General features: G+C 39.1%; 1 protein-coding gene across 2 annotated transcripts in view; it reads left to right on the top strand.

The window, feature by feature from the left end:
• Positions 1–17,183, top strand: part of LOC124136360 — a 58,453-nt gene that overhangs the window by 15,719 nt on the left and 25,551 nt on the right. Inside the window, exons 3-11 of one of the 2 annotated variants that reach the window (XM_048401425.1) lie at positions 2,674–2,763; positions 4,158–4,169; positions 7,403–7,477; positions 8,064–8,157; positions 9,805–10,038; positions 12,223–12,381; positions 14,354–14,465; positions 15,770–15,904; positions 16,829–16,930. In XM_048401425.1, the coding sequence (XP_048257382.1) occupies positions 2,674–2,763; positions 4,158–4,169; positions 7,403–7,477; positions 8,064–8,157; positions 9,805–10,038; positions 12,223–12,381; positions 14,354–14,465; positions 15,770–15,904; positions 16,829–16,930 (1,013 nt within the window). The remainder of the gene's footprint in view (positions 1–2,673; positions 2,764–4,157; positions 4,170–7,402; positions 7,478–8,063; positions 8,158–9,804; positions 10,039–12,222; positions 12,382–14,353; positions 14,466–15,769; positions 15,905–16,828; positions 16,931–17,183) is intronic. The other variant, XM_048401426.1, reaches the window with a different exon arrangement.

The raw sequence follows: 17,183 nt of genomic DNA on the forward strand, positions 1-17,183 counted from the left end.
TCCAGTGATTGACATCATGAACATCTATCCACACAATTGGGATACGATGACATGCATCAACCAAGTCAGCAAGCCTGACCACCTGACCCTGTTAGTCGCCTCTTATGACAAGTATATGCCTTTTACAGCAAGCATGGGTTGCTGAAGAGTTAATCTTACCCAAGTGTTCACGGATCCATTGTACGAGTATCAGAGCTTTATTCAGATTGTTGTGAATACTTACGGATCAGTTGACTTGTGATATTGATATAAATTAGAGTCAGTTCATTTCTGATTACTGGCCTACCCTGGTAATAGAGAATATATTGTGGTATGGATTTTCAACCTTCCAGTGGAATTTTGTTGCCCATTGCAGGGATTTGCTAGGGACAAACAGGAAGGGACATTTTCATGATTTTATCAACTTTTGATATGACATTCTTCTATATAAACCTAAAGTGGAAAAATGTGTTTATAAAATTTTGGATGAGATTTAGTAAGTCCAAGAAAGGGAACCAATGAGAAACTATGTAGTGTTGTGCGAAGGACAGTTTCATGAGCCAATCAATTCTGGCTGATTACTGTTTATGCATATTTGTGCATCACTCAAAATGGCACCAAGTCAAGTATTGTGGGATTTGGGAATTTGTTACGGTTGCGTTTGGTTTTGCCCAATGTCGTCAAATTACTTTTGTGTAACTCACAAAATGAAATAGCTGCCTCCTCAAGAAAAATGGAGCTTACTGACACAATCTCATTAAAATCAGATCTTAGTTCTCTCTATCGCTAAACAAAGATCTGAGGACATCCCATAACGGGTCACGTCTGAACGACCTTTCATCCGACCAATCAAAGCGTAGCTTACCAGATCATGAAAGTGACAGTTAGAATGTGTTTTCTAATCATGCAACCTCGAAAACGTTAACACAGGGTGTTTCGAACGACAGTTATGGCCCGTACGACTGATTCCGTCACAATTATCGTCTATGTCTCGCTTCTGTGGGATAAACATTTTTTAATGGAGGAGGCATTGCACTGCCATACAATCTCAATCATATATTAGACATTCCGGGAATGTTCGTTTGTTCGATAACTGTGTCATCATATTTTTCAAGCGTAGTCTGAAATGGAAGTCGCCAGGTTGAAATGAGTGCCGTAAAGCTCAAGAAAGCTGCTTTCTAATTGGCTGATGTCAACTTCTTCTTAGTCATTTCACTGGTCGGTCAAAGTTTGCGAAAGGTTTGTTCTGACGTGACCCGTAATGGGATGCCCTCAGATCTTTGTTTAGCGGCATCGAGAACTTAGATCTGATTTTAATGAGATTGCTTACTGACACAGTTGAGGATTTGTCACAAAACGTCATTTTCAAGGCTGTTTATTTGTCCTCCTCCATCCAACCAATTTTGCCCAATAAATCCGTAATACGAAAAAAAAGTATGAATCTATATTTTCCCTCCTCCATCCAACTAACTTGTCTGGCCTTACTTATATATGAAGCCTAAAACAACATTCACACATACCTTGACACCCATGTGGTGCTTCTGGATTACACTTGGCCCCCAGCATCCTGTGCTGGTCATAAGAGGCGGCTTAATGGATCTGTTGTCACTCAGTGACTTGGTTGATTGCACGTCATCGTAGGGGGCACGGGTGGCCCAGTCGTCTAAAGCGCCGTGATTTGCTGTGCAGAGTTGCGTCCCTTGGGCACGCCTTAAACCTATGATTATGGGTTCGAATCCCGGTTCGCCCCGATTATGTTTCTAGGTTTGTCAGCACCATACCCATGCTCGTGGGTTCACCGAAGTGGTAAACGTCTGAGAACTGCATTACTTCGGGCTTTCCTTCCACATTAAGCCGACACACCGTGATGTAACTGGATATACTATTAAAAGCTGTGTTAAATCCAACTCAAGCCCGCATGTCATCGTATCCCCATGGTCTGGATGGTTGCTTACAATATCGATCACTGAATTGTCTGGTCAAGACTCAATTATTTACAGTATAACTGGAATGTTGCTGAGTTTGGTGTTAAACAGTAAACCCACCATACACTGTGATTGTTGAGTGAGCAATCTTACAGGTATACGCGGCAACACTCAGGTGATCAAGGAATAGCTGACAAGCTATTGTCAACTTGGTTACCCAATCTCATTGAAATCAGACCTCAGTTCCCGCTACCGCTAAACAAAGATCTGAGGACATCCCATTAGGGGTCACGTCAGAACGAACTTTCATCTGACCAATCAGGGCATCGCTTACCAGATTATGAAAGTGACAGTCGGAATGGGATTTCTAATCATACAATCTCGAAAACTTTAACTCCGAACGATAGTTACGGGCTTAATGACTGAATCAATACAATCTAGACCATCTATTAGCCATTCCAGAATGTTCTTTTGTTGAGGTTTCAAATTTGTAATCGAGAATTTGTCAAAATATGTTTCGAAGCGTAGTCGCCAATTTGAAATTAGGGCAGGTAGCTGCCTTCTGATTGGTCATTCCATTGGTTGGTCAAAGTTCGCGCGAGGTCTGTCTGATGTGACCCGAAATGGCATGTCCTCAGATCTTTGTTTAGCTGAAGCGAGAACTAACATCTGATTTTAATGAGATTGCTCGGTTACCATATGTTATGATGTTATGATGTGAAAGTATCAGAATGTAACATATGTGACATGTGATGTGTTTTTGCTGCAGTGGCGGGCTCCGTGAGATCTCCAGGCAATAGGCGCGGTTACCATGAAGACTATTTGTCAGCGCTGACAGAAACACCCTCGGACGCAAGATGTGAGTACCTTTCATATCTGTTTTTTCGTGTTTGATTCTTAAATGGCAGTTCATATCTGAATGCCAACTTTTGATCATCAGAATCGATCATCAGAATTTTTAATTTGTCCAGATCCCGATGGTTAAATCTGATTCAGTTGTCAATAGACAAGTTTGTAAAAACTGACAGTAGTACCAACCAGACATTTTCTTTTGCTATATATTTCCAAAAATGCCCCCAACAGATGCTGTTTTTATCCATTATATGATAAAGTTATTCTTCCATGAAAAATTGCAAGTGATTCCAAAGTGTTTGATTGGCTAATCAAGCAATTATTTTGCATTTGTATTTCCATGAACCCCAAAATAGGCCATGCTCACTACCAGACTGCTGTTTTCTGATTGGATGATACTTATGTGGGCGGGGCTTGCATTGTATTATTGCGCTGAACAATGTCGCTGATTTCATGTTGTCAGTTTCTAATGTTAATGTTTAAGTAAGCTCAGTTTTGTTAGTTTCATTATAAATGGGACCTCATCCCACAACTTCTGAGTGGAATCCAGTGTCATTAGGAAAGGTTGTTGTTGGTTGGTTGGTTGGTTGTTTAACGCCTCACTCAGCAATATTCCAGCTATATGACAGCGGTCTGCAAATAATTGAGTCTGGACCAGACAATCCAGTGATTAATATCATGAGCATCAATCCACACAATTGGAATCGATGACATGCATCAACCAAGTCAGCGAGACTGACCACCCGACCCGTTAGTTGCCTCTTACGACAAGCATTGTCGCCTCTTACGGCAAGCATGGGTTGCTAAAGACCTAGTCTAACTGGGATCTTCACGGGAATCTTTAGGAAAGGACAGAAGGAAGTCATTATTACTCGATTTACATGATGATCTCTAATTGAAGTAAATTAGGGATAAATTTGGTCCAGTATTGACGGAGATTTATATTATTTAGAGTCTGGTTTTGACAATTACCACTGTTGTTAAATGTTCCATAGAGAACCAGTTTAGATGGTCATGGATTTAACTTGTAAAAAAGCATTTTGACCAGGTTTAGACAATGTTTAAAAAAAGAAATTTTAATCCTATTTGAAATAAGTTTCACCTGGTAATACAGCATTGGGGTAGCCTAGTGGTTAAAGTGTTCACTTGTCATGTCAAACACCCGGGTTCTATTCCCCACATGGGTACAATGTGTGAAGCCCATTTCTTGTGTCCCCGCTGTGATATTGCTAAAATATTGCTAAAAGCGACGTAGAACAATACTCACTCACCAAGTTATACACTATTACAAACTTTATATAACTGATATAGACAGTTTTAAAAATACATATTTCATGTCAAAAATCATTTCTAGAGAATACATGCCTATGTTTTCAACAATTTGTACTCACAATATTTCAGACAGTTCAATGAGTAAGTCCCTGCTGCTACTGTTTCTATTAACAACTATCTTTGCATTAACATTTCAACAAATGTATCATTCAGTCATTATTTCTGTGCATTATTTATGTGTTCATTTATTAATTATCCATAACTCTTGATATATAATGATATGAATATTTTCTGTGTTTTACTGCCTGTGATATATAAATACTAATTGGTTTTTTACCTGTTTATTTTATGCATGAAAGAAAGCTCTACCGTTCATATTAGCAACATTTTGTTGCTTTTCTGTCTCTTATGTCTGAAGATCAGTCAACAATACAAAGAAATTCTTTTTTAAATAATATCCTTCAAAGGGAAATAATTCTTATTTCTACATTTGTCTTTCTTCATGTAAATCCTATTTCAAGTTTAAAATTGTTGTTGAGGAAATGAAAATTTGTTCTAAGTCATTTTAGCTCTGTTTTAACATCTACTGTATTCGACGTAATAAGCGCTCCGCTCTAATAAGCGACCATGGCAATATTTGCTAATATTTTGGCAAGTAAACAATCCCAGTTAGCACCCCATCCAATTGATGATCAATATATATGATACTCACTCGTGTGTTATATGCAGTTATGGGCAGTTAAATTCTGGAAAAATATATCTGTCGTATATAAACATTTCAGGCTGTCAGCATAAACCACAAAATTTATCTTTCAACTCAAAATAATATTCTAATAAGAGCCCTCTATTTCTAATCTTGAGAGCGCCCTTGGCGCTTATTACGTCGAATACAGTAGTGTTTTTATCTTGTCAGTAATAATGTGATCTGACTGGAGATAAGGAACAAAAAAACTGGAACAGGTTATGCCTTGAGAAATATATGTTTATATTGATAAATTGAATGTATATATCATTTGATTGTTTTCTTCAATAGTTAAGTGTATTAAATCCATATAAGGTAATCCTGAGGAGGAAGTAGAACAAGAGGACCTCAGTGATAACCTCAGTTGTTGTATGTACAGAGTATACTATTTACCTGCCACTAATCTTGAATATCATCTTAACTTGAGGGGCATTTGTCAGAGAGTAATTTCTTTCCATACTGAAAGCTCTACAAAGGCCAGAATTTTGTTTATTCCTTGGTTTACAATTATGTCAATTATAATGAAATAAATAAAAATAACATTATTTTATTTTTTTACTGCTGAAGATTATATTCTATTTTATGAAATTATATTTATGTTCTTATTCGATACCAAAAACACACTATCAATACCCAATGTACAAGACAACATGTGAGGAAATACATAATGGCAAAACAAATTTATCCAGAGCCATGGTAAACCAAGAAAAAACCAGAGATGGCCTAAACCTAAAACGAGCTTCCAGTTTCGAGGGCAACTTAAAACTGATCTCGGGGCCTAGGGTGATTGATGGTGAAGCAGAAGAAATTGGTAACCACCTGTTAATGTTAACAATAAACTTAGGCATCAGTTGAAGGGTGGCGGTGGTGGTTGTATCAGATGAAATTATTTTGGAATGGTAAAGAAAGATTTAACATTTCTCTGTGGTTGGTACTAATATGATCAACACTTGGAGAAGAACTGGATCAGGTTAATACAAGAATTTAACCATTTCTTTTTATAAATATTGAGATAATGTTTCAGATGCAAACATGTTAATCGTGAATTTTGTATGGAAGATGAAGTATATTTAAAATGCAGTGTTAGAAATTAATTTATATTTTCACTTGTCGGCAACAATTGACATGCTACAGAGTTGTAATCTACCTAATGGCAAAAATTGGTAGTCAACAAGGAAATGCCATTAGTCCTTCATGAATGTGACTGATCTCGGACAAGTTGACTTATTTCGAACCTTGATATGTGGTATGAATTAGGGCTGGGACGAGTCCAAATTTACTACCTTGGTACCAGACCCCCTATTACCCAGCCCTAACCAGGTACCCACTGCAGGTCTTAAGAGTTGGGAACAAAATGTCTGATTGGTAATTGTTTTACTGCAGCCTTGGCCAAAACTATTTAGATACATGTATCAAACAATCAGATCATGCGTTCACTGAAGTTGACTGAAGCTTTATCTTGCCTCAAACATATACAAGTCAAAAGGAATGTGTGCATCATCAGCAAGAAATGCAAACATTTTTGTCTTGTAGTATAACCACTTAGCTATAGTGAGTTCTTGTCATTAAACAATATATCACGTGACTAACCATGGGTCCGGGTAGTCCTGTGGGTACCCAGGTCCTACTCAGTACCCACCCGACCCGAGTACCCGAGTTACCCGTCCCAGCCCTAGTATGAATACAGATCAACAGGTTCTACAGTAGAAAGTCATGTCGCAAATGAATTAGAAAAATTCAGTCCTTTGGTATATTAAGTAGTTAAGATGTGTGACTGGTACGTTGTTAAATGTACATTGTCATGGCTTGTGTTCGTGTTGACACTTGCCATATTATCAAGGTAAGATTACTTTGAAATGAGTCATTTCTGGCAATTTTTACCACTTGATGAGTAATCACAATTTCATATTATCTTGTGGACATATTATCACATTACTATACATACAGTTCAAGATAAACGAATTGATTAATAATTCATGTGAACATGCATAATTTTAATTCACATTGTTTGTATAATAGTTAACTTTCTCGACCTATTGTTTAATGACATCACTGTAACGGCTGGTTAAGGTCGGGTGATACTGTAAGCTTCTCATTCTCAAAATAGACGACACTGTTTCTTCACATCTAATTATAGAGTGTGGATGACAAAGAGATTGTTACATTTGTGTGTACAACACAATTATTTTACGAGAGCCAGAATTTGTTTATTCAAAACCAATTCTGACATTTGTTTTGTAAAATCTGTACGACAGTCTCTGATGGAGTAAGGGACGTACCATTTGATTTTCTGGGGGTGGTGAATGAGCTGGGATTCTGTTTTGAGACTTGATTTTTTCAGTTAGTGCAAAACCAATTTTTTTTAAATTATACCTATGAGCCTAAATATATGTTTAATATATAACACCTTGCGATAATGTCATTTTTGTGATAGACTATATCATTCTCTTTTTCACTAGTCATGTTAAAATGAATATTTTTGAGAATTTTTGGGGGCAAATTATTTTTTTCAATAAAATACCAGGCTCCCAATCCCCCCCCCCCCCCCCCCCCCAAGAATGTTAAATGGTTGGCCAGGAATCTCTAGTGATGACCTACAAGTACATATTATTTGTGTGTATTTGTGTTGCAGCAACCATGGGAAACCCCAGCTATTACATGTGTACAATACAGTTCCAGCTGTCTTCAAAGCAGTGTGAAGAAAAAGGTAGGTTGTGTATTTGACTTGTTGACATACCGTAAATATCCTCATGAACAACCAGCCTGTAAAACTGCCGCTAATATTTTTGGCATATTGAAGCACTAATAAGAAAAAACTTTTTCAACGTTTTGGCACCAGACTTCGACTGTTTGCAGACACCATGCCTTTCATCATGTGTCATTTTTGTTCGTTTGTTGTATAATGTAATTGCATGTGAAGACTCATTTCTTGACCAGACAATCCAGTGACTGATATTGAGCACGCCATCAGGATACAATGACATGCAATCAACAAAATCACCCTGCCTGACCATCCAATCCGTTAAATCTCCTCAACCAAACAGCATAGGTTTGCTGGGGACAATTGTAGCCGGCATCCCCAGGCACAGGTCTGTTGTAAGGGCCTGCTAAAGTAGAATTTGGTTGGACAGGAGTAGATCGTTGTTCATGCTTTCAGTCACTGGTTTGGCTGGTCCAGACTTGATTCACAAGCCATGATAAACCTGAAGTATGCTGACTGCAGATTTAAACAATATTTCACTTGCTCACTGTAAAAAGCTTCGTTACATGTGAGTGTGGCCATGATGTTTCAGGGTGGATCGTGCAGAAGGGGAAGGAGGACGAGATAGCGAGGGAGACGCTGCTGGAGTGGTGTGTTCAGATTCTACAACACTGCATGAAGATCACGTGAGTACATTACACTGTAACGGGCAGTCCTTACAAGCAAGCCTTGCAGTAAGACTATACCGGGTACTCCTTCACCAATTCACAGTTATATGATATAAATTCAATGATATGATGCACAATGTATCAATTATAATTGTCATCTTTGCATGCAGAACTGATTCCATAATGGGATTTGATCAGTGCAAAAAAAACACGCACTGGATATTATTTCTGCATGGGCATATTATTCTGTTTGTTTTTTTAAATTATTATTCTGTATTTTTTTTAAATTATTATTCTGTATGAGCAATTCAAATATGACAACAGTCTCTTCAAGACATTATTCAAGTATTAGCAAATCTTTTTTGTTTTTGGTAATGGACCATGATTTGTTTGGATGGACCGTAATTCTGGCAAATTTTGAGAGCCATTATTCTGGCAAATTTTAAACCCCCTTATTCTGGCAAATTTTCAGGCCCATCAATGGATCTGAAAATATCATCAAAACTGACACTGTATGACAGTTTTCTCATATTCAGTCTGATCATGTATTTGTGTTTAAAAACATAATGATGAAAAATGAAAATGTTTTTTAATTAGTTTTTAGAAAGAATTTTCCTTGTTCTATCAAACTATGTATTCAACCTTTACATATTTAGTGTTGTTCTAGATTTGTTAAAATGGGGATTCATATACCTCACTTTTTTGCAAATGTGTGGGCTGTTCATAGAATCTTAGGGCCATCACTGGAAAGTATTTACTTTGCCTCAGTGAATTGATCTACATTGTCGTTTCCCTCTGTGATACATATAGCACCTGTTATGTACATGTTTTTACTTCATGTTGGTTGAGTACAAAAGAAGTGTTCGAAATTAAAGTCTTCTGGGCTACTTGAGGTTTGCTTCTATTTTAATCTAGGGACCCTTAAACTGAAAACTTTTAATATTAGAATTGTAATAGGGACCCTAGACTTTCCAATCTCATTAAAATCAGATCTTAGTTCTCGCTATCGCTAAACAAAGATCTGAAGACATCCCATTACGGGTCACGTCAGAACGACCTTTCTTCCGACCAATCAAAGCGTCGCTTACCAGATCGTGAAAGTGACAGTCGGAATGTGTTTTCTAATCATGCAACCTCGAAAACGTTAACACAGGGTATTCCAAACGACAGTTATGCCCGTACGGCTGATTCCGTCAAAATTATCGTCTATCTCTCGCTTCCGTGGCATAACCATTTGAACGGAGGAGGCGTTTCACAGTAAGCGGGAAGCACTGCCAGACAATCTAAACCATATATTAGACATTCCGGAATGTTCGTTTTTTCACTTTTCAAAATTTTAATCGAGAAAGGTGTCAACATATTTTACAAGCGTAGTCTGAAATGAAGTCAACAGGTTGAAACGAGTGCAGTGAAGCTGGAGAAAGCTGCTTTTAATTGGCTGATGTCGACTTCTTCTTAGTCATTTCAGTGGTCGGTCAAAGTTTGCGAAAGGTCGTTCTGACGTGACCCGTAATGGGATGTCCTCAGATCTTTGTTTAGCGGCAGCGAGAACTAAGATCTGATTTTAATGAGATTGCTAGACTTTCTTGCTTAATTTTGAACATCGAACAGTGCAGCGAAATGTAGCTTTATACTTCTAAAGTATGTCCTGCCTTATTTTCACAGACGAGAACAGTATGCACAAGAAATAGAAATTGGTTTTGACAAACCTGCTCAAGTTCGTTACTATGGTGACACTAGAAAAGAAACTTTGTTAAAATACCGAAAATCGCCAGTAAAGCCTTCAATCAACCCAGCAGTGAGAGGCCAGAAACCACGGATACCTCACATGTATGACGATCGCAACGAGGGGAAACAACTCATGCTGACTTCACACGTGGACGGCACAACAGTCGCGTAGTATCCTTGCTTGAGAACAACAAATTCAAAACAATTTCTCAGCATAGTTCAGGATCCTGAACTTATATTGTCTGGACAGACATACAGTGTACTATGTGTTTGTAAACATGGAAATTGGGTCTTTAAGAGGCATTTAGAAGTGATATACATAAGGAAGAGAATATATGGATGTCAACTTCTTAATTATGAGGAACACAACGTTTCGGAGTATATGCTTACTCCTTCATCATTCACCTAATGAAAGAGTAAGCATATACTCCGAAACGTTGTGTTCCCCATAATAAAGAAGTTGACATCCATATATTCTCTTCCTTATGGAAATTGTGAAAAGTAATTGTCAGAATTTAGTTATAATCTGTAGGGAGCTTCATTTGTATTCATTTTCCAATTTATCTCAACATTCATCCTCTATATCTCCAGGGCTTGCATTTGGGTAAACCTACACTAACGCCTGGATTCATTACTGACCTGTGGTTTTTGCAATCTCAAATTACCCGCCCTTGATTTCCATTTGCCAAATATGATTGGCTGTGCTACTTGGTTAAATGGACCAATCAGAATGTGAGTTACAAACCAGCCTCAATGTTGGGTTGGCAATATCAACAACATGGCGGCCAGTCCAATTGATTATGATTGAGTTTGTAAGAAATTCAATATTGAAAAACTGACTGACATTCAAAAGAAAGCCCTAAAACATCTTTTGGATGGAAAGGATGTCTTCATGTCCATAAAAACTGGCAGTGGGTTTTGGTTTCTAGGCAATACGAGTTACCTCCCTTACCCTTACCCTCTCCTTCAGGCTAAAAAACATACTAGTCTTGGTTCTCAGGCACCGCCCGCATCATCATAAAGTCTGCCGCACGTTTTGTTTTTATTTACATTTACATTTTTTTTTTAAATTATCCAAAATGCAATCCAATATAGCATGCAGTTACTTCCCTTTTAATGCACACTGCGCATCTTCTGTTATAGTCATGGCGGCAATAGGAGTTGGTATGCTTGTTTCTGTAGGGAGGCCCTTTCCCAGGTTGATGGAACACAACTATTTATTTGGTTACGTTCTAGGTAGAACAAGCAAAAATATTATCATCATTATTTTATATTTATTTTCAAAAGTCATTGCCTGAGAACAAATTCTTTTATTTTTTTAAGCCTTATGTCGACGCGTGATTTTTGGTAAAATGTAAATAAAAATCAAGGGCGGGTAATTTGGGAATGGGTCAAGGGGTAAGTGTAGGTTTTCCAAAATGCGAGCCCCTGGGATATAGTGGATGCTCAACATTGAAAGATGCAAGATAGCTTTCATCTCAAATGATACAAAACATTTTAGACTGTCAGGGCATTAAGCATTTGTGAAATCAAGAGAAAGTTAACTGCTCAAAATTGATTTACTGAAATAGACTCAGAATAGAATCTATGCACATCATTAATGTGATGAGGCTCAAATACCAGCCAGGAACCTGTGTGTCCGAGGAGAGCTTGCAACACACGTCACATTTGCTGCACATTTGATAGGGTATCACTAAGCAGACCTAGGAATTTCTGTGTGTGCACAATTAGTGTGTGTCGGACCCGTGAAGATCCGGGGTAGAATAGGTCTTCAGCAACCAATGCTTGCCATAAAAGGTGACTCTATTGTCGTAAAAGGCGACTTATGGGATCGGGAGGTCAGGCTCGCTGACTTGGTTGATGCATGTCATCGATCCCATTTACGTGGATCGATGCTCATGATATTAATCACTGGATTGTATGGTCCAGACTTGATTATTTACAGACCGCCATCATATAGCTGGAATATTGCTGAGTGCGGCGTTAAACAACAAACCAAACCAAAAACCAACAAAAGGAGGTAGGTGTATTTAGACTTGAATTAAACACTTTGCAGTTGTACGAACACCTGTAAGTAGGAACTAGGGATAGAAATAGATCACATATTATTCTGTTCTAGAAAATTTAAATCCAACCTTGCACATATGGACAAAATGCTTTCATGAAATGGTACTTTTACAGATTGATTCTCATGATGTCGAAAACTGTATTGTCTGGTCCAGACTCGATTATTTACAGACCGATGATAGCTTGAATATTGCTTGTGGCATTAAACAACGAACAAACAAACAGATGTGGCAAGGTAATTCTGATTGCAACAGATATAAACAATACACTTCCTTGACCATTGTCCAGCTACCCATCAGGCCGTCCAGCAGTGGTGAGCAGTGGGGCCGGGTACGGCCGGCCAGGCTACTACACCATAGCCTACACTGATGACCTGGACATGAAGATGCTGGCCTGTTTCACACCGGTTGGGAAAGGGTGCTGTTATCATCCCAATGGTGTAGTCAAGTGAGTACGCCTTTGCCATCATACTTGAATTTATTACAATAACGTTAGAAATAACCGAGTTCATAAAAATTGTATGTGCACTAGTGCAAATATCACTTAATGTGCGCCAGTGTATTGTTTACATTATCCGGATGACATTGTTGACGTCATTTGAATCTTATTGTGACACGGGGGCACGGGCGGCCCAGTCGTCTAAGGCACCACAATTCGCTGTGCAGAGTTGCGTCCCTTGGGCATGCCAGAAACCTATGATTATGGGTTCGAATCCTGGTTCGCCCTGATTATGTTTCTAGGTTTGTCAGCACCATACCCGTGCTTGTGGGTTTGACCGAAGTGGTAAACGTCTGAGACCTGCATCACTTCAGGCTTTCCTCTAACATTAAGCCGACACGCCGCAATATAACTGGAATGCTGTTAAAAGCAGAGTTAAACCCAACTCACTCACTCACTTATTGTGACGTAAGAAGAGAATGTATTCTGCAATACGCTTTTCAAACGATACACATTGCAAAATATTTTCTGTTTTCAGTATATTTGGTAAAACAAATATATAACAAGTTTCGGTATTACATGTATCATTTGACCTTAAAGTTTCACAGAAATTCATTCACAAATGTTTCCCTTCAAAATTCATTCACAAAATGGCAGAAACTTGGAAGAATTTTATCTCTGTGTATCCATGACAAACAAATGGTGGTGACTAATTATGCTGCGTAATAACTTTAGTGTGTAGGAAATAGGATCTGCATATACAATCGGTGTCAAACGCTTTAGCAATACAGTTTTTTTGCCAATACACAGCCCTAGTTTGCAGTTATGTCATGCAAGAAGGTTTAATTTGACGACCATGAGCAGTCTGTATCAAAAACTTCTACATGGCCCTTCGCATCCTTTTCAGTAGATTTCAGTGTTGTCATATGGACAATATTTAGCTGAACTGACCAGACCGAACCAAATTTTACTTCACTGTGGCTTTAGACTGGTGGAGGAAGTTGCAGACTGATGAGTTAAATATGGCTCCATTTCATTACTTGACTTAAGGCTAAAAAAAATAATAGTCTTGGTTCTCAGGCACTACCCGCATCATCATAAAGTCTACTGCACGTTTTGTTTTTATTTCCATTTGCAAAAGAATATACAAATCCTAATACTTAAACACAATGCACAAACAAAATTGAAAATGGAAGCAAAAACGAAACATGCAATGAACTTTATGATGAGGTGTTTGAATAAAGATAAAATTTCCGTCAACGTCAGTGTATGCATGACAAGATCGTTTTATACAAGTATTTTGCTCAGGGCTACGGTCAAACTATTCCCAATCGGGCATTTGGACCTATCTCTTGGGACCTACAGTGGGTACTCGGGTAAGGTTGGTTAATAGGGAGGTGGGTACCCAGGTAGTAAATTTGGACTCGTCTCAGCCCTAATCTGACATATATATTCACAGCTGATAGAGAAATATTATACAAACCCATGAAGTATTGACGATACTACATAAATCAGTGATTTCTTGCCACCAGATACAAGACATTCCACTCGATAAAACAGTTTATATTGAAGTCCTTATTAGTATGTATATACAGGAAATTAGATGAAAATATAAAATATTCCATACAGTACAGTTTCCTTTTAAACATGTTAAAAACTTTTTATAATTTCTGTTAATATTGTGTTTATATGTGATATTTCACCCCCATACCTCTTCCATGTATTAGAAGCACAAGTGGTCAAGTCACCTAAGGCACCGTAAAATGCTGTGCAGAGTTGCTGCCCTTAGGCAAACCAGGAACCTTGATCGTGGGTTTTGTTTCTAGGTGGTCGTGTTCGTGGGTTTCACATGGGTAAACATCTGAGGCCTGCATCACTTTGGGCTTTCCTCCTACATCAAGCTGGTGTACATAACTGCAATATTGCTCAAAGCACTGTTAAACCCATTCACTCGTGTTATGTGTCTGACTGTGTGCTGCAGGTTTTTAGCAACGGAGAAGGGAGGCCATTTAGCAGAAGATGATGGAACAGTCTCCCAAAAATGGAAGTGGCCACATGGAAATGTGAAAATAACATCACCAGTCAGTTTCCAGGTAAGATGTCTTGCTGGAAGTTTATCTGTCATTTATAATACCGTATGCGACGTAATAAGCGCCCATGGCAATATTTGCTAATATATTGGCTGGTGAACAATCCCAGTTAGCACCCCTTCCGTTTGATCAAGACTTATTTCTTCTTGTATAATATGTGTCTTATATGCATCCTTAATTATGGGAAATTAAATTCTGGAAAAATATATCTGTCATATATAAACATTTTAGGCTGTCAGCATAAACCACGGAATTTACGATCTTTCAACTCTGTTGTTTTTCACCAAAATAATGTTCTAATAAGAGCCCCCTATTTCTAATTTTGAGAGCGCCCTGGGCGCATATTATGTCGAATGCGGTAAGTTTATTGAAGGACTTTGTACTAAGAAGTGTTGTTAAATCTGAACTTCATCAATTCAATAGATCTCCTAAGCGATGTTAGTTTATGGTCTAAGGCGAACTTAGCTAAGTGAACTTACCTCTAACGTGGACTTATGAGAGTCATATCACTGTAGTGTTCTGATATGTGATGTGTGTATGACTGTGAGCATGGGGATTCTGCCTTGGACTTTTCTCCAAAGTCTTCTTTCTTAGTTTGGCTGCGAAGATGACTTTGTCGAACTGGTGTACGGCAGAATCCCTATTGACACTGTCACGCTGGTATGATCAGTTTCTCAAAAGCCATGTTTAGCATCGTGTTCAAGATTATTGCCCTTATATATATATACACTTGTGTGTGGCTTCTTGTACTAGTCCTGTTTTATAGTGCTAGCCCACTGAGATACCATGCCACAGTTTAAGATGGATACCCCACTCAGACACAGTATACTGACTCCGAGCCAACCAGTCCTTGTTGTATCACCTAAAACTGAGCATCAGGCAGGGTAACAACAAGTACCATCATTTAACATCTTTTGGTATGATGCGGCTGGGGATTGAACAACAAACCTTCCTCTCCTGAGCAGATGCTCTTTCCACTAGACCACAGAGGCAAACACAGCAATATGTTGGAATGTTCACTGCAGAAAACCTTATCTGTCGTCCTTGACTCATGCTTTCCTCCTCGTGGAGATGGAAGGATAGAACTGGACCCCTGTAACCCATGCTTGTCGCAACAGTTGACTAAAGTGGAACCTTTGGTCAGGCCCATACTTTCCTGGACTGGTTTGTCTGGGCCCAAAATTATCTACAGATTCTGTGATACAGCAATATTGCTGTCTGGTGTCCACAACTACGTCTGCTGCTACCTTTTTTCAGCAATTTTTTCATAAATAATTGTTGTTGATGTGTTTATGAATGTGTTCTAGATAAACAGTTTCCTGACATTCCGCTGCGTGAGCCAGAGCTCCATGGTGCTACACTTCAACTGTATGAAGGAGAGTGCTAAGTTCCCGGTGGGGCCTGTGCCCGGAGCAGTCGAGCCACGACAAGGAGATGAAAATGTAAGGGGATCAAACATGTTCATTTTATGAAGTTTTTAGAATATATTTCTATAAGGAATAAAAAAGAATTGGGAATAAATGTGCAAATTCTTTGTTCTTTATCAATAATGATGGATATATTATAATCATCATCAGCAGCAGCAGCACCATCATTATCATCAGCATAATTGTCAATGACCTTATCCTTCCCCTCATCCTTCATCACCTCCTCCCCCTCCTCCCCCTCCTCCTCCTCCCCCTCCTCCTCATCCCCCTCCTCCTCCTCCTTCTCCTCCTCCTCCTCCCCCTCCTCCTCCTCCTCCTCCTCCTCCTCCCCTTCCTCCTCCTTCTCCCCCTCCTCCTCATCCCCCTCCTCCTCCTCCTCCTCCTCCCCTTCCTCCTCCTCCTCCTCCTCCTTCTCCCCCTCCTCCTCATCCCCCTCCTCCTCCTCCTCCTCCTCCCCTTCCTCCTCCTCCTCCCCCTCCTCCTCATCCCCCTCCTCCTCCTCCTCCTCCTCCTCCCCTTCCTCCTCCTCCTCCCCCTCCTCCTCATCCCCCTCCTCCTCCTCCTTCTCCTCCTCCTCCTCCTCCTCATCATCATCAGAGCCTTTTAGCCTGAGGATCAGGTGGTCACAGTATGTGATCTGGCTGCTGTTGTGTCAGCATACCCCGATGCTCATACAGTCAGCCTCTGGTTTTATGGGCCAAACTAGATTATTTGAAACCGCAGTGATACAGCTGAAATATTGCTGTCATACTGCAGCATTAAGTAACATTCTTCATCCTTATCAACATCAAAAACGTTGCTGATGTATATATTCTTAAGTCTTACAGCACCGTCATGAATGAATGTATGCACATTAAATGTTTATTTCCCTGCTTATCTTTCTCTGTGTTGACGTCAGCCACCCTGTACATGTTTAATGTATGCAATGTATGTTTTCAGGAGCAGCTACTAACAACTTTCACCTTCTCATCACGAGCTGCCAAAGAACTACTCAGACTTTTTGCACCAAAGACTAAAACAAAATCAAAATCAAAGAAAAAGGTGACACTAACAGTTTTTTTGCATATCTGGAACACAAGACTAAACTAATCAATTTTCACCACTTCACACTTTAATCAATCTTTAGAACAAACACTGTACACGAAATATCAGACGTGAAGATTAGCATAGACATATCACGTGAGTGAGTATAGTTTTACGCCGCTTTTAGCAATATTCCAGCAATATCACATTGGGGAACACCAGCAATGGGCTTCACACATTGTACCCATGTCTGGAATCGAACCCGGGTCTT

This window comes from Haliotis rufescens, unplaced genomic scaffold, assembly GCF_023055435.1.
Source record: "Haliotis rufescens isolate VD_foot unplaced genomic scaffold, xgHalRufe1.0.p SCAF_22, whole genome shotgun sequence".
Classification (NCBI taxonomy): Eukaryota; Metazoa; Mollusca; class Gastropoda; order Lepetellida; family Haliotidae; genus Haliotis; species Haliotis rufescens.